The sequence below is a fragment of the Heloderma suspectum genome, chromosome 6, assembly GCF_057233095.1.
Source record: "Heloderma suspectum isolate Gila_16-S chromosome 6, 16-S_ref, whole genome shotgun sequence".
Classification (NCBI taxonomy): domain Eukaryota; kingdom Metazoa; phylum Chordata; class Lepidosauria; order Squamata; family Helodermatidae; genus Heloderma; species Heloderma suspectum.
Window position 1 is genome coordinate 4,067,331 of NC_139463.1, and position 18,012 is coordinate 4,085,342.

The following is an 18,012-nucleotide window of genomic DNA, read 5'->3' on the forward strand; positions in this document are numbered from 1 at the left end:
CTCTAGGCCTGCCCTACCATGCTCTGTGCTAGATTGGCCCACCTACCAGACCAGCTGCCAGCCTAGTCCCTTTCCCTCCCTCCCCCCCCCTTGTTCTTCCCCCATTAAAGTGTCCCCAGGAGGAGATCCTACAAATGCTCCTCAGGCTGCTTGTCCCTGTGCCAAACTGCTCTCGTTTCTAGGGATGCGCTGCCGACGTTGGACTTTCACCTTCCTTCTTAGAGCTCAAACCCGTGGCTTCTTGTTCTGGCCTGGCAGTCCTCAGCATGAGACAAATGCCCTATGTAGGATGCTGTGTTACTCTTCTTCTCTAAATGTTTTCCAGTTGATGTGAGCCTGGTAGCTCCTCTCTGCCACGTGGCAGTGTGAGCGCCTGCCTCGGAGGAGGGTGTGCATTGTGCCAGGAGCTGGCAAGGCTGCCAGAGCCTAGACAAACAGCCTTGGCAGTTGCCATGAATCCGGTCAAGCCCCCATGTCACCTCCACATGGCTGTGGCTTACAAAAAGCTTTTTATTTCTTGGCATGGTGCCAGCCAGCCCCTTCAGTCTTTCTCGCTGCTGAACATCTGCCAAAATTGGGCAAGGGTAGCCAGGAGAAGTGGTGCAGAAAATGAGGTTGCCCTTTGTCCCTTTCACAACACTTAGTCTTCTGGAAAACACACCTCTTGGGTCTCCCAAGCTTTCTCCTTTCCCCTCTTCCATGTGACCAAGGAACTTCGGCTTTCTCTCGAAACTAAGTGGAGCGAGCAAGTGTCCTCCCATACTTCACGAGAGGGGCATCTGCAGAACCTCTGAGGATCCTGGAAGAATTCAGCTGCCTCATGCAATATACTATCTCCAAATATGAAACTACACTTGATTGCCAGGTAGGGATGTACAGACTCTGTAAAATCTGCTCCATCTGTGTTCCGCAGATTGTCAGGTGCCTTTTGTTCCATCATCCGCCCACAGACGGATGCGAATTTTTTTTTGTCATGCGGAAAAATACAGAAATATTTATGTGAGTATTTACGTAAGTATTTACATAATTTACCTCAGTACGTAACATTTAGCATATTGTCCTCCATTCCATTCAACCTTTCCTCAGCAGAAACTTATATATTTTTCTACAGATTTATATGTGTAAATTTCGGGAAAGTAAAAAAATCATCCGAAAGTCCATGGACTCTGTGCAGCCTGAGGGGGTCGCTTCGCAGTGGATTCTGCAGGTTGGATTCTTAGAAATACAAGCTCATTTTGACCCATTGCAAATTTCTCCAGCATCCCTATTGGCAGGGCAGAGTCTTGCTCCATTGTTCTTCAAGAGCTGGAGGGAATTGAGAGGATTCTCACTGGGCCTCAAGGCTTTATCCTTCATGCTGCTCGCCCAGTGGTTTGGCAGAAAAATGGTTGCCCCCTTCTCAAAACTATGGAGGTCCTGTACACCACCTCCCCTTGGGCTGTATCATGAGAGAAAAAGGCCTTCCATCCCAGGTAGGTACTTCTGCTTAAATGCGATGGTGAGAGCTCTTTAATTTATACAAGGGCACACAGCCTGTTTGTCTTTTCCGCCGCCAGTTTTCTGGTGACAGTGAAAAACTATGCAAACAGAAAACAAAGTGTTCTCTAGGTAGGAGCAAAACACTTTGTTTTGCATATTGGCAGTGTGGCCAGAAATGAAAAGCAACTCAGGGAAGAGAGCGGACTTGTTGCTTGGAGGTGTGGTGAAAATCCAGCCATGGGTTTGCCTGAAATGGAAGCTCTGACGCTAAGGGCAAAGGTGGAACTAGACATTATGGCAAAATGCAGGGATCCCACAGAAAATAGAAGCTCTGTTTCTCCTTCCCCTTCTCTATCCCCTACAAAGTATGCAGATTCTCAATGTGTGATGTGACACCATCCTTCTGCCAGTTTCCCCACTACTACAAGCAGCAGCCAGTGAAATGAAGAGTGGGCATTGCAGAGGGCTTCCATTTTCAGTGGCAGTGCCTTGTCCTTTGTAATGTCAGCTGCCATCCTGAATACGAATATGGGATGGCCTCCGCATTTGGATGCAAAAGGTCCCAGATTTGATCCCAGGCATCTCCAGTCAAAGGGCTCTGGTAGCAAGTGACGGGGAAAGACCTCTCTTTGCCTGGGTCCCTGGAGAGACACTGCCAGTCACTGGGCTAGATGGGTCCAGCTTATATTAGGCAATTTCATATGTGTATATTTGTTTGACTGGAAAACAAATGGAATTTAACCACCCTAAGTACAATCTGTTGTTAGCCACTTTGCTTTGATGTTACTTTGGTCTCCTTTGATTACTGGATAGATAGCATGTCAGGCACCACTGGGGGCTGAGTCCAGGTGCCTTTTGTATCAGGCACCGGTTCCAGTGCCAGCGCCAGGTTTCTGAAGGGCCTTGGTCACAACACCCTCCATGAGCCCGTGCCTCAGTGAAGAGGAGGAGCAATTCCAGAGGGCTCTTGGCAGTGGGCACCTGCTGGGATGTGAGCCCTTGGCAGGTGCCCAGCCTTGACGTCCCCCTGACTGGGGTCCTTCACCAATACAGCTGTTGGACAGGTGTGGGAAATGTAGGTAGTTCATGCCAGGACATTATCACCATTATCTAGAATCCTCCATAGAATCAGGTGGCACAATTGTCCCCTTAACTGTTGCTTTCTCCTCAAGAATGAGCCACTCACTGGAGGAGCCCACAGGAGATACTAGACATGGAAGTCCCACATGACTTGACAGATGCTGTGAAGTGACGCACTCGGAGATGGTGCTCAGCGTGTCTATCCATTACGTTAACAAAACTGAGTTGTTTTGGTGGCTTATTTTTTGTAACATTTTCTGCTTTCCAACACTCTTGGCTGTTGAAACAGGTCCAAGTTGCATGGGCTGTTTTTTCTCCAATCAGGGGCCAATTAGTTTCACAAATGAGGACCCTGCGGTGCCACCGTAGATTTGTTCCAGGCCTGCGCACTAGCCCGGCGGCATTGTCCTGCCTTCCACTCCTGCTGGCGACCTTTATTCTTGGCCTCAGCGGGGCCTCCTTACGGGAGACTTCTGTGGGCAGGCATCCTGCCAGCTCAAGGCCTCTACTCCACAGCTGGCTGAGGTGCGTAGGGCCTCAGACCCACTGACCTTTGCCCTGATCCTGCTGTCATTTTGAAAGTTACAGACCAGAGGGCTGCATACCTCACGGGATTTACTCCTTTGTGGGTGCAACCACTTTTGTTTCGGGGTAGGGGCTGGATTTGAGAGTTGGCCATTGGCTGTGTGTGGTGTGCCGGGGGTTTCTTTTTGTCTCCACTGAGACTGGGAAGCCGATAAGAGGGGGGTTCAGCATTAAGAGCAGTTGCGTCTCTTAATGTGTGTTTTTAATTCTTCGCCTCATTAATTCTTCCCCAAGCGCTGTCTTTGCCTGCCATTCTGGTCGAGTCCACCAGCAGCAGAATAATTCAGTTTTTTCCCCCTGCGCGGGTATTCGTGTGTCCAGAAACAAGCAGCCACTTTATGAGCCCCATTTCGTGGCAGAGATCTGACATTGTGGGCTGTCATGCTTCAGCTTGGGCTGTTGGGGAAAGAGAGGAGAGAAACCAAAATCATTCAGAGGCCAGTCATGCTGGCTGTTAGTATTGGGCTTGCTGTCAAACGTTTGTCCTCGGGAACTTTGTTTTCCTCCACCCTCCCTCAAAGTGATTGACACAATTAGTAAATCTATTCGTGTTACTTTCATTGTACAAGGACCAATAAATCCCTCCTGTATGGGATGGGGGGGAGCAATTGAGGGGGGCACAGCTTAATGAGCAAGCTAACTGACAGATTTGTTTACTGTAGGTGGAGGTGCCGTATAACAAAACGCATTTGTGTCTGCTCCTTACAAAGCCACCCTGAGGCTCTTTGAACCCTGTGGGGAGGTACAAATTGAAAAAAGAAGTCAGTGCAGGTGCCAGAAAAGTGATAAAGCTTTCTCCTCCTCACCCTCCTTCTGAAGGATCACAGTGACGGAACTTAGACATAATCCATGGCCTGTTTTTCTGTCATTATTTGATCTGTTCCTTTCTAAAGGCAAGAATGCTTCTTCTCTGTGCACAGCCCCAAATTATTTGCAGTGTTCTTTGGGCCCAACTTAAGTCGAATCTGCAAGCTATTCGAATTTTGCAGACATTTTTTCAGTAGAAACCATGCATCATTTTACTGACCTCTCCTTGCCTGTTCTTTGGGTCCATCAGTAGCTGTCTGTAAAATCCTTCTCAGCCTGCTTCATATGACGCTTTTGGGGTTGCTTGAGTACAAAATGCAGATGCTTTGCATCAGCCACCAAGTACGCACACATTCTGATTCGGACTGTATCAACAACACGAAGCAAAAAATAGCTGGAATTAAGTCCAAAGTGCACCACTTGGAAGGGGCGTTTCCAAAGAGAAAAGGATGAGAAAGCGCCAGCGACGAATCAGAAAGATAAAGGGAATGTCGGAAGAAGGAGCTGAACTGTATGTTCTGCTGTCAACTCAACTTCTTTTGCATCCTCTTAAAATGCAGACAGAAACCTGTCTCCCACCAAGCCAGCATGCTGCAGGGTTTTGTATTGGCGATGAGGCAGGCACAGACTGGAATGAGAAAGGAGGCTTTTACCAAATGCATCGACAGTCGCTTGGTTGAAAGAAAGCCGCTTCAATGGATGAGGGCTCTTCCTTTCGAGCAGAATTCTTAGAAGGGTTGGTTTGGTTTGGGGCCTGTTGCTTGATGTTCATGTTTCAGGGTTAATTCTTATAGTGTGGGGCGGGGGGGAACCACACAGAACAGGGCCAGCTCCAGATCTGAAGGCGTCTTTAGCAAAATGCCCTCTATGGACCCCCCCCCGCCCCCGCTGCTTCAGTGGGCCTAGTTGCAGGCTTATCTGCTGGCTGCCATTTTAAATTTCCCACAGTACCTTGGAGCAGTCAACATGGCATCACTCTGGGGCATTATGGGAAATGAAAGATGTCAGGCACAGAGGGCCAGGGCACGTGCGAGTGCCGGTGCCCCAGCAGAGCTGGGGTGCCAAGAGCCCAGCAGCTGCCCAAGGGGACCCGCTGCTGACAGCAGGCCTGGATTATAGCACTGCTCAAGCACAAGTGGAGGCTTCCTGTTGCACTGTGCCATGTGCCCCTTCTGTGACCCTCCTGTGCCAAGATGCCCCAGCACAAGCCACGACGCCTCTTCTGGCAACGCCTTGCCTCTGAATCGGTTCGCTGCTGCTCTGGAGCAACAGTGCGCCTTGTGCGCAGCTTCTGGCCTGACCTGGGGCTGACATCAAGGGTAGGCTTGGTTGGGCTGCTGCCAAAGGCCCACACCCCAGCAGGGGTCCACTGACAAGGTCCCCCTGGACTTGTTGGCCCCCTTCGCCATTGCACCGTGCTTCTTCCCCTGCCTCTCACTCTGGCTCAGGCAGTGGTGGTGGAGAGGAGGAGGAGCAGCAGATGCCACGGCCTCCTCGCTCCCTGGCTCTCTTCCTGCCAAGCAAGCAAGTGGGAGCCAGGAGGAGGGGGAGGAGGAGCAGGATCTCTTCTCGACCATCCCAGAGAGCAGAACATGGAACAATGGGCTCAGGTGACAGGAAGCCAGACTCCGGCTGAACATCAGGAAAAACTTCCTGACCGTTAGAGCAATACGACAATGGAACCCATGACCTCGGGAGGCGGTGGGCTCTCCCACACTGGAGGCCTTCAAGACGAGGCTGGACAGCCATCTGCCAGGGATGCTCTGACTTGGATTCCTGCACTGAGCAGGGGGTTGGACTCGATGGTCTTGTAGGCCCCTTCCAACCCTACTATTCTATGATTCTATGAGCAAGAGCAGCTGGTGACAATCGCGGTGAGAAGGTGGACTCATTGAAGGAGGAGGCCATGGGGGTTATCTTGCCCAAAGGCCCTCCAAAACCTGGAGACAGTGCTGGCCTGACCATTCCAGAAGCCTCTGTATTGTTGCAGAGGATTCTCGAAAGTGCCATAGGGTTGCCCAGTTTTTTCGAGCCCCTGTGCCTTTTTAAGAGTAGCTTGGCCTGGAAGCATAATGTTCCTCTCCATGCCATGGAGAGCTTCATCATATGGGTTCCACATCTTAGGCTACCTTTAAAGACATGAGAGCAGGCCAGGCTAGGTTTTACCTGGTCACTTGGCAGCCCAAGCACACCTTGAGCTTGCAAAGGTGCTGGCTAAGTCAGAAGCAAGCCAAGGGGCCAGAGTACCAGGACCTATTTAAGCAGCACAGAGCCTCTGCACTCAGCTCTTCACTGGGTCAACTGGTACCACAGAGAGTGTCTGTAATCTCTCCTTGTACTTCAACCTGTGCTGGAGATTTAGGCAAATGTGGTGCAAACGCAGATGAGGAGAGCCATCTGCTCTTGGCCTCAGTGTGTGTTTTGAGTGATGCTCTGGGCTTGGTGACTTCATAGTACTTCTCCAGCTTCTTCTTCGACATTGACATGTTCTTGTTTAGCAAATTGTTACCAAAAAAAGCCTGTGTCTATTTAGAGGTCCCTCTCCCTGATTAAGTCAGTGTTTACGACACAGGATAATGAGAGCCTTGCACTCAGAAGGTGCAAGCACCTGGAATCGTCTCCAGCTGTGTTCTGCTCTTATCCTGGTTCCCCTTAAAGATCTAATTTGTACTGAGGCAAGTGCAGGTGTAAACAGAGAGCTTTTGTTGTAACTCTAGCAAGTTCATGAACTTCTCTTCCTTAGAGGTGCGTGTGTTTTAGAGAGAGAGGCAGGGAGCGGGATCCCAGTTTTTATCAGCACCTTCTTTCAGACAACATAATGTTCTGTTATGCTCATGCATCTCAATTCCAAGCCATGAGAAGTTTCAGAGGCTCCAGCACCTACCCAGGGTTCAGTTTTCTTAGAAGGAGATCACCAGAGACTTATGGCATTTCTGTAATATAAGTGCAAACACTATTGATACGTTGCTCACGGTTTCACATCCATAATGGGCTAGATTCCATTTACCATGCAGCTTAAACTGACACACACAGCATGAACTTTGGAATAATGTTATAGTGAATCAATATGAATGAACAGAACTAAAACACTTGTAGACGATGGACAAATAAAAACAACTCATACATACAAATTAACTTATAGGAACACACAAAATATAAGAACACTTAAAGAAAAGGAACAGTTAAGAAGTATCCCTGAGAAGATAAATCCACAAAGGGTGCTGTACTCCACAAAGTTCTCTCCTTCAAAAACCTCCAACCAGCTCTTTTGGTCCCTCTGCAGCCTCTTTTCTTTCCTCCTTCCAGTCATTTTTTTCCAGCTGACAGACACACACACACACACACCCCAGATGCCACCCACCCATTTGGGTAGAATATTCATTTTACACATAGATACAGGCTGAGCATAAGATGGGGGTTCACAGCATTAGCACTCCAAGAGATTCCTGTTCCCTATCGGATGTCTAGGGAAACCAGTAGCCCATTCCAGCATAAACTGTCTTCCTTTAACACAGCGCATCGTTAAACTATGGAACTTACTTCCACAGGATGTAGTGATGGCTCCAGTTTGGATGGCTTTAAAAGGGGATTGGAGAAGTTCATGCAGGAGAAGGTTATTAATGGCTACTAGGTCTGACGGCTATATGCTACCTTCAGTATCAGGCGCGGTATGCCTATGTACACCAGTTGCTGGGGAACATGAGTGGGAGGGTGATATTGCGCTCATGTCCTGCTTGTGGGTTTCCCATGGGCAGCCGGTTGACCATTGTGAGAACACAGTGCTGGACTAGATGGACCCTGGGTCTGATCCAGCAGAGCTCTTCTTAGGTTCTTATGTCCTGCTACACACACAGACTTCGCTCACCCTCTTCCCTTGTTTAGTGGGGAGAAGAAGGATGAGTCAACCCTTGCCCCAGTCTCACACACTGTTCCCAGATGCACCCCCACACACACTTGGCTGATCCGTGCAGACCACCTGAAGAAGGGCAGTGCTTCCATCCTCCTTGCTTGAACCCACCCACCAAGCGCACCATGCTGGCAATGAAAACCGGGGGGGCCTTCTGATCCTCAGCTAATTTCCCACAGTCAGTGGAGGGAGCCCAATTCTGCTCCTGACTGAGCCGCCAGCTTGAGGAACACTCACCAAGCCCATGGTGCAGTCAGGAGTTGGTTTGGCCCATCTCTCACCATCTTGATTGAGGAAGACAAGGGGCTGGGGGAGCCCTGAGCCAGCAACCCAGGGAGGGGTTCCTCACAGTGCAGACTCAGTTGGGAGCCACTTTTCTGCCCCTTCTCCCTTCTCTGAGGGGTGGGGCTTCCAGAAGGGGAAGGGATCTTATCTGAGGCCTTTGTGGGCCAAATTTGGCCCATGGGCTGGAGTTTCCCATCCCTGACCAATGGCTTTTTGGGCCATCCTAGCTCCCATTGAAACCAGAATGTTACCATCCATCAGCTTCCCTTTGTCTGGTCTTGAGAGGGGTTGCCTCAAGGCATCCACAGCAATAGCTCCAGCTGGAAGGGATCCTGTAACCAGAGGCGTGGGCTGGGGAACTGGGCCAGACGACCCTGACAGGTCATTTAGACTAACCCCAAAGCCATCACAGTACTTTGTTTATGGCATTGACTACCAAAAGGTTTGGTGATAGTGACTAGCTTGCATAGCTTTAAAAGGGGATTAGACAAATCCAAGGAGGAGGACAGAGAGGGAGAAGGGTCTGTCAAGGCACTGACCACTAGTCGTGATTGCTAAATGATATCCAGAAGCCACCGTATACCAGTGGCTCCTGGGGAGCAGCAGCTGGGGAGGACTCTTGCCTTCAAGCTCTGCTCAAGGGCTCCCCAGATGCCCCCAAAACGTGCCACAGCATTTGATTGATTGATTGCATTTATACCCCGCCTTTTTTCCTCTTGCAAGGAACCCAAGGCAGCTTACATTCTCCTCCTCCTCTCCATTTTATCCTCACAACAACAACCCTGTGAGGTGGGTTGGGCTGAGAGGCTGTGACTGGCCCAAAGTCACCCAGTGTGCTTCCATGGCTGAGTGGGGACTAGAACCCGGATCTCCCAGCTCTTAGTCCAACACTCTTGCCACTACACCACACTGGCTCCAGTGGCAATTTCCGCCCCCACCCCCCTCCGTAGCCCTCTGGACCGAATGCCATGACAGGCTCATGGCTTCGGCATTCAGATGCCTTCCCGTAGCGGCCCACATTCAACATTCAGCCAGATTTGGCTTTTGTGATGGAAGCCATTGGCATCTCTCCCTGTTCCTTGCAATCGTATTCCTGGAGTGTTCATTTGAGGCATGGCACATGAAGTGAGAATTGCTTCTCGTTTCTTTTCTCCTTCTTTAAAGGCGGTGCGGATTCAGTGGTTACCTTGAAACATCGTGGTGTCGCTAATGAATTGCTAATATAATTTTCTAAGTAATTTTGTTTCCGCCCTCCCCACATTGTAATGGGCCTCCAAAAGCCCAGCGTTGCTCGCTTTAATCTTCCCCGTGTAATGCAATTTGCACTGACTCATATGTTTCAGAGCAATCAACTATGCATAAACAAAAGCAAATTGTTTAATAGCGCAAAGGTCATTGGGTATTTGTTATTGACGATGTGTAAATATTGGGATTGTGGGGTGCGGGGGGAGATTTACCGCCCCTGTGGATGCAGGCCTTTGAACATTTTTGTGTCGGGTTTGTAGGCATACGAGCACTTTGGCTGACATTTCACCAGTGTATTTCAAGCCGTGCAGGAGACCAAAGAGGCCATCCCCTTCTTCTTCTTTCTGTGTTGAGTGAATGTGCGTAAGCGGGGCTTGTGCCACTGGTGTGGAGGATGTCAGAGGCCACGCTTAGCTGGCAGTGAGCATGAAGCTCCCTGCTCAGGCTTCACAAAGGTCACATGTGCTTCAAGTTAGGAGCTGGGACACAATCGGGCACTCAAATGGGCCCTTCCTAGAAAAAGAAAGCGGCCTTGTTGGGCCCAGCTACGGAAGCTTTTCCAGCTGGGTCTGCATTTATCTCCTATTTAGAAGAGAGGGGCGTCTCTATTGAGCAGCACATATTTCATCATAAAACCTCAAGAATTACCTTGGCCAGATCATGAGCCCAGGTGCCCCTTACCCCGGGGCCTCCCAGGGGTGTTCTGGCTCCCCGGTACAATGCCAGGGGTCGGTGGGAGGGGTTTCGAAGAGGGGTGCAAATCTCCATATGGAGGGACCTGATCTGCTCCTCTCTGCACTAAGGAGGGTCTCGGAACTTAGCTATCCACCTGATCTCACACTTTTCTGAACATCATGACACAGTTCTTGGCAGTATAGACATCAAGAGAAAATGTTCTTTTATGGCAGGATTTTTTAAATTGCAGATTAATGCAGCTAAATAGAACGGAATTGTGGGTTAAAAACCTCTGAAAGTGATACTGACTGGAAATAGAGCCATCTGGAGCCCCATCTACATGGCACCGCTTTCACCCCCCACCCCGTCGCCCTAACAGACTCCGCCGTGCCCTTTTTTTGGCCATTATACTTTAATGCACAGCTGTGCAGCCCTCTGTGTGTGTGGGGGGGTGACACTGCAAGTGGCTGTTTTGTATTTTAGGTGCTCTGTTGTGTCTGTCTGTCTCTCCTTAGGTAAAAAGTGGGTGTTCCATGCTCCTTCACTTCCACGCCATGTGTTTGTCAGTTCCCCAGCCTGAGACTCTCATGATGGTGTGCATGAGCAGTATGTGCCTACCCATCGCTCTGAAATGGTGGCTGGGGTGAAGTCACACACACCCGGCCCTTGGGCACTGAGTCCAAAACAACCATTGCGAAGATACAAAGCTGCAAAAATGTGCGAAAGTGTGATTAAATAGATGAAAACACCTCTCTGTGCCTCTGTAACTGCGCAGCTGCGAAGGGACAGGGGGAGTAAAGGGGAGTCACAGAGTGACACAAGCACTGTACATGCCTACAACATGCCCACTGCAAAATGCAAAGTCAGTTTGGGGAAGGGACAGACGGCTCGCAACCGCAGGAAACCCGCAGCAAATGAAAAACTTTGCAGCAAAACGCCTCCTTGGAAATCCACATTTTCCGGGACAAAACCATGGATGGCCGTGAAGTGGCAACTAAATCGTCTGTCTCGAGGGACCTCGACTCACAGCCGCCCCGAAGTAAAAAGCTCGTGTAGATGGGGCCCATCTCTAATGGCAGGTGACATCCAGAGTTCTACGTGTCTAAGGCTCCATGTAAAACAATGGCCAGCTCCTTACCAGTTGTGATTTTTTAAGTTGCGAGTCCCGGTATTCATTGTTGCTTCTCCACTGCTGGGTTGTCCACCTTCCTGTGGAGGTTCTCAAAATGGCTGTGTCTTCCAGGGAACACAAGGAGCTTCCTTGCAGCCAGTGCTACAGCTAGGTAATTTTAGACCCTGGCACAGTTGTGGGGTAGGGGCGCTTGAGACATCCGTGTGCACATCTTCAGTTGCAAAGCACACAACCAGCAGTTCTCCACACCTCCTGCCAATCCATGCTTTACATCTGCTTCTATACTCCTGGTGTGTTTGAACAACAAGAACAAAACTGTTTGCCATATTAATCGAAGCATGTGCAGTTTTGCATTTTAGACTTAAATCATGGCACCATCTTGCCCACAGGAATAAAAGGGAGTCAGTAGTCATTTGGGGCCCCCTCGGCTGCAGGGCTCTAGGCTTCAGCCCCAAAGTCCAGGCCTGGCTGCACTGCTACTTATGGCGGGCTGGACCATGGGTCCATGTCGCTCAGCATCGTCCACACCAACTGGCAGAGGTTCTGCAGGGTCTTTCCCATCCCAACCTGGGCATGCCAGGGATTGAACCTGGAGTCTCTACACACAAGGCGTGTATTCTGACACTGAGCAATGGCCCCTCCCCAAAAGAATGCCAGTCATACAGCAGTGTTGGCTAAGAATGTGGGTTTTACTTTTGAAGTTGGTGAGAAGAACTTTAGGGTCAGACTGGCAAGATTTTTAGCATAAGCGTAGCCTATTAGCAAAGCCTCTCCTCCCTTCTGTACCATCCCCTCCCTGCAAGGCTGCCCTTGAACATCCCGGCGTTCCCAGACTGCTGTTCTGTTGCAGAGGTCTTACTGTTGCCGTTAACGAGTTGCCAGATAAAACTGCTGCCAGTGACCCTCTCTCCACTCCACTCTTCACTCTCCTGCAATGAGGCATTTTTAAAGTGATCGTTAATAATTTTAATTTTCCTTCTTCAAAATTACCTCTTGCTTTCAGATGGATATTCAGGAAGCACATTAGGAAGAACATTCTCTTCCCAATTTCAGCTGATGAAATTTGAAAACAGTGTGTGCACATCATATCACTTCTTTTACTATCTTTTTTTTAATTTGCCTTTTATTTTATTTTATTTTATTTTAATTTGCTTCCTAACTAGTGTAATCAGGTTTCATTAGAGGGGGGATGTTTGGCTAATATGCTCTTTTGATAACTGCTTTTGATGTAACTGCCTTAAAAATTGCTGCATTCGCACATATCACACAAAAGGTGTCCCTCTGATTCTGCCCCCATCTTGCCATAGGCAAAGCTGTGTATACTCCACACTTAAAGCAAAAAGATCCAAATGCTGTAAACTGAATAAAATGTACAAATTAAGCTAATATGCTTATTTTTGCATAATCCCTTTACTCCTAGGCATGGGGCTAGGCAGGGCTGTGTGTATATCAGGATTGGAGTGGGGAGGGGAGGGGTGACAGAAAAGGCACTGAATTCACCTTTGTGGGAATCTGCTTTATGATTATTTTAAATTCCTAGTCCTTGTGGCCACAAGAATATGGTTGAGGGTGGGAGGCGGCTGAATGAAGGGTGAGTGGTTAGAGGGTGAGCTCTACGTGGCTTCTCCCCATGACTGGCAAAACCAAAACAAATGATCAAGATTGATTTTAAAAATGGCAAAATAATATATTCAGGGTGCAGAATTTTTTAACTGTATTCCTTTGTTTGCTTTTTAACATGGTCTTCCTTACCCTGAATTAAAGCTAGACCCAGTGACCACTGGAAGTGTCTTTCATTGACCAGTACCACCAGTACACTTTTATCTTCACAGGCACGAGGGCTAGAAACATGCTGTAATTTAAGCTAGATTGCTAGGAAGCTGAATTCCACTCCTGGTTCCACCCCTGCATGGTGTGCTCCTGGCATCTGAACTAGAGCAGTGGCTTGTTCAGGAGTATGCAGGAGAGAGAGAGAGAGAGCGCGCAGGAGGAAACGACTTAGAAAAATGGCTGATGGGGACCCCCTTCCTCTTCCCCCAGGCTCTGACATGGCCGTCTTCTGCCTGCTCTGCGGGAAACGGTTCCAGACGCAGACAGCCCTGCAGCAGCACATGGAGGTGCATGCCGGGGTGCGCAGCTACATTTGCAGCGAGTGCAACCGCACCTTCCCCAGCCACACCGCCCTCAAGAGGCACCTGCGCTCCCACACAGGTAAGCGGGCAGGGCGTGAGGGGAGGGTTGGAGCCATAAAGGGCCTGCGAGGGGCATGGCATAGCGTGCTGGCTTGTGGGCACCCTCTCATTCACCCACGTCATCCCCCCTTGGGGCTGTGCTTCTTAAAAATGATACTGCAAGCCCTCTGAGAACTCTGGAGAGGTGGCCCTAGGACATGTGGCTGCAGACACCTCGCTTGCTTGCTTGCTTGCTTTCTCTCTCTCTCTCTCTCTCTGTCTCACACACACACACACACACACACTTCTCTGTCTCTATTGATCTGCTGGGTTAGAGCCCCCACACGTTCAGTTTTTAAGAAGCCACTATTAAGGTGAGCGGGAGGGAGGCTCACACTCGTTGAAACTGCCCTAAATGGAGAGGAGACAGTGAAAAGGAAGCTGGGCACACATCTGACTTCCAACGCAGACAAGGAACTGCAATTCCAAACACTTTGTTTGTGTGACATGAGCAGCACTTATCTTTTAGCGTCAGCCCCTGTCCCTCATCCCCCCTCTGTGCTACAGGGCTAATATCACTGATCTACCTTACAGGGCTCCTCCGTAGGGATTGCTCAGGGAATGCGTGTGACATAGGGATGCCAGCGCTTCTGCAAGCATGCGGCTCAAGCAAGCGCACTCACTCGAGCCATTTGTGCACCAAGGTTTGAGCACTCACAAAGGTCTCACAAACCTCAGGTGGGGCGGGGGAAGCAGTAGGGGGCAGCGGCGGCGGATGCTTTGAGCCTGCTTTTCCTGCCAGAGCCGTCGCAACATGTAGCCCCAGTCCTCGCCTGTGCACGAAAGGGTCGCTCTGAACATCCACCCCCACAGCTGCTGCCTGCCCTGGAAAGGTTTGTGGGCCCTGGAATGGGCAGGAGAAGGAGTGGCGGGAGATACACAAAAAGCAGGATTAGCAGGCCCTGCTCAAAGCTGGCTTACCCCAAACCTATTCGCAAGGAATTGAACGGGAATGTTCGTTTTTTTCAAGCTCCCGTATTCAGTTCCTCATGACATCTGTAGTGTGAAGTGCTCAGGATTCTCGCTTTTCTGGGGACCTCTGTCCACTGAACAGGGAAGAATGATTTCCTCTCTTGTGCAGAGGAGGACTCAGAGTTAGACCCTCCCCAGATGGTCTTTAAAGATGTACTCTAGCTGCTGTTTATCTAACTGAGTGGCTCCACTGAGGAAAGTTCAGCAACAGCGAACAAGGGAGAGGGCCTTTTCGGCAACGGCCCCAGACTGCAGAATGCAGTGCTCAGTGAGGTCCTTTTGACACCAACATGGTTATGCTTTTCAGTGCCAGATTCAGATTTTTCTCTTTTCCCAGGCATTTGGCAGCATATGATGGGCTTCTCAATTCAGTTGGTTTAGTGGGTCATGGTGTTTTATTGTTCATTGTTTTTAGCTGTTTTAAATTGCTTACATTTTTGTATGTTTTAATCCCTGTTGGAAGATGATGAGCAAGTCTTCTTTCTGAGAAAGGTATCCTATAAATAAATAGCTACATAAATAAAATCTGTTTCTGAAAGTTTGGGAGCAGTGGACAGGAGGCGGGGTGGAGATTTCCTTACATACTCTTATCATATGACCTTAATTAGTGGACAAGCGATCACCGTTCTTCTTCTTCAGATGCTGGATAGGGCTCAACAGGCCAGTTTCTCTCCCCACCCGGCCCGCCCCACCACCATCTTAATGGGATTACAACAACCTGTGCTATATGTGTCTGAGATTTAAATTGCACAAGTAAGTGCATTTGGAAAGCTGTGCTGGATGGGAAGAGAGGTAATGCAGCTAATCCCCTGACATGTGGGCTTCCCCTCTCCTTTCCCTCCAGTGCCAAATGGTGGGAAATGATGGAACGTCTCTTTCGGGGCAGGGGGAGGAGGCCAGCTGTAGCTGGATCTGGAGTAGCCTTGCCCAACCTGGCACCCTACAGATGTGTCAGACTAGAACTCCCATCAGCCCTTGCCATCCTTCCTGGGATGATGGGAATTGTGGTCCAATGCATCAGGAAGATGCCAGGCTGGGGAAGACAGATCCAGATCCAGCTACAGCTGGCCTCCTCCCCCTGCCTCCTCCCTCAGCAACATGGTGTAGTGGCTAGAGAGCCAGCATGGTGTAGTGGCTACAGTGTTGTACTGGAAATCAGGAGATCCGGGTTCTAGTCCCCACTTAGCCATAAAGCCCACTGGGTAGCCTTGGGCCAGTCATAGACTCTCAGCCCAACCTACCTCACAGGGTTGTTGTTGTGAGGATAAAATGGGGAGGAGAAGGATCACGTACGCTGCCTCGAGTTCCTTAAGGAGGAAAAAAGGTGGGATAGAAATGTAATAATAATAAATAATAAATAACATGATTCCCACAGGCACCAATGCACCCCTGGACATCTTTAACAACACCCTCCCGCCCTTGTTGCCCAGCAGCTGGGGTACAGAGTCATACTGCCTCTGACACTGGGGTGGGATAGAGCCATCCTGGCTAGTAGCCACTCGATAGCCTTATCCTCCTCCAGCAATTTGTCTAACCCCCTTTTAAAGCCATCCAAATGGGTTCACTACATCTTGCAGAAGTGAATTCCATTGTTTAACTCTGCTGTGCAAAGAAGGACTTCCTTTTCTCTGTCCTGAATCTCCCACCAGTCAGCTGCATGGGAGGGTCCCACTGGGTTCTAGGACTATGAGAGAGGAGAAAAATGTCTCCCTATCCACCTTCCCTACTCCCCCAGGCATAATTTTCTACACCTCTTTCATGTCTCCCCCTACTCACCCTTTTTCTAAGCAAACCCTTTCTTGGCACCTGGCAAGGTTCTCTACACCTTCCACATTAAAAATTAAATAAGAATTAAGACATTTTCTTATGAGCAGCTAGGAGTGCTGTGAAATAGGCTTATTTTGGGGCTGAAAATGGTGGGTTCAAAGCAGTTTAGTGTGTAGGAGGAGCTCTGTCCCCGCCTCTGCCTACTCAGTCTTTTAGGCAGGTTATTTGCTCTTTGCCATGCCTCCCATGGCAGCTATTTTGTTGTGGTGTCCAGAACAGTTTCTCAGATTGCCAGATACGCCCATGGGCCAAAAGGTTCTCTACCCACATGACTGTCTGGGTCTTTTTAAAATTGCCCGTTCATTGTTCCTCAAGCTGCTCATTGCTGGCTGTGTTGGCTGGGAGTTTCGCGTGGGGTCTATCGAGATGATCAGTTATGATGGGGCGAAGTTAGTTACCAATTTAGGTGGCTTTTTGAAAGGAGGGACAAATCCATATGAGGTTGGGGGTTTTGCACACAGTTTTTGAATGCAATAGTCAATGAATTTTTCCCCTGTCCCTGGACTGAATGCTGCAATATTCCCCTAAATTCTGTATTGCACAGAATATATAACCCACATGCTATAGAACCCACAGGTTATGAGGAGGAGCAATAGCCTTGATGCACTGAAAGCCATGTGAGCATGTGTCGGGGAGATAAAGTCATATATGTTTAAGGGCAGCCAGTATTGGTACCAAAAAAAACCCGACATGCTAGAAACATGTGCATTGTGGCTCTGCACAAGCCCCTGTACCACATGTTATAGTGCAGTGTGAGCTCTACATTCCACACTCATCTCATAACATGTGCATCATCAGCCGTTAGGAGCACAAACCCTGTAGATACACACACACGTGAAATGTGGGGTTTGACTTAATGCCCCTCCTTCTCCATAAAGACCCCAGAGGGTATTAGTGTGCATTCATGCTTTTGAGCAAGCCCCACTTGTCTCCGTGTCACTTGTCTTCTGGTAGGCTTTTGGCTCTTTCAAAGAGCTGGCTGGATGCTCGCGTCATTCACTCACTCGGTCTCTGCTTTGCCTCATTAATATTCCATCCTCCCAGCCCCATTTGCTTCCAGTGCTGTGTGTTTAGCATCAGCAGCTGCGTTCGGTGCACAGGGCAACCAAGCTCCTGGCGTTGACGGATCCATGATTTACTTGGCCGGCTGGATAATGAAATCCTTAGCTGTGCCGGCAAGGCGGTCTACAGGCCTCCAGATTGCCTGCTCAGCTGGCTAACCAATGTACCAGGTAACGCAAGAGAGACTGGGTCACAGGTGCAGCTGGCTGGCCAGAGGGGGCTCTAATTAGTCCCGTTTGTCCTGGACTTAATGTCAACCTCATTAAGAGGCCTTGCAAAGTGAATCAACATGCCATAAATTGGATTTTATTTTTTTTTTAGTCTGGCAGCCGGGTTTTTGTGTACAGTGCACAAAGATGCTGCCCCGATTTGCACCTTCTGTAAGGCTTACGAAGCAGGTGTCATTGGGATGACTTCTTGAGGATCCAGATTTAAACTCATTTAACATCTGATTGGCTTGATAACTGCATTTGCTCAAACAGGTGCCTGAGTTAACATTTTCCTTAGAATGGTGGCCTATGTTTTGTTTTGTTTTAAAAATAAGAATACAGTTTATTTTTTTAAAATCTCAAAAGTACTCCATGGAATGCAGGCAGCCGGAAAACGTGAATTATGCAGGGGACCCCCATTAACACTCATGGGTTGTTCCTTTTGAAAAATTGCTTTGGCAGATAGAACTGTTGTCACTCCTGGCACAATTTGAGGTTGCATTGAGGAGACGGTTT

The 18,012-nt window shown here is 49.2% G+C and overlaps 1 protein-coding gene across 1 annotated transcript in view; it reads left to right on the top strand.

Annotated features, from left to right (window-relative positions):
* Window positions 1-18,012, top strand: part of ZBTB16 (zinc finger and BTB domain containing 16) — a 235,243-nt gene that overhangs the window by 202,940 nt on the left and 14,291 nt on the right. Inside the window, exon 4 of the mRNA XM_084807199.1 lies at window positions 13,236-13,406. Coding sequence (XP_084663325.1) covers window positions 13,236-13,406 — 171 coding nt within the window. The remainder of the gene's footprint in view (window positions 1-13,235; window positions 13,407-18,012) is intronic.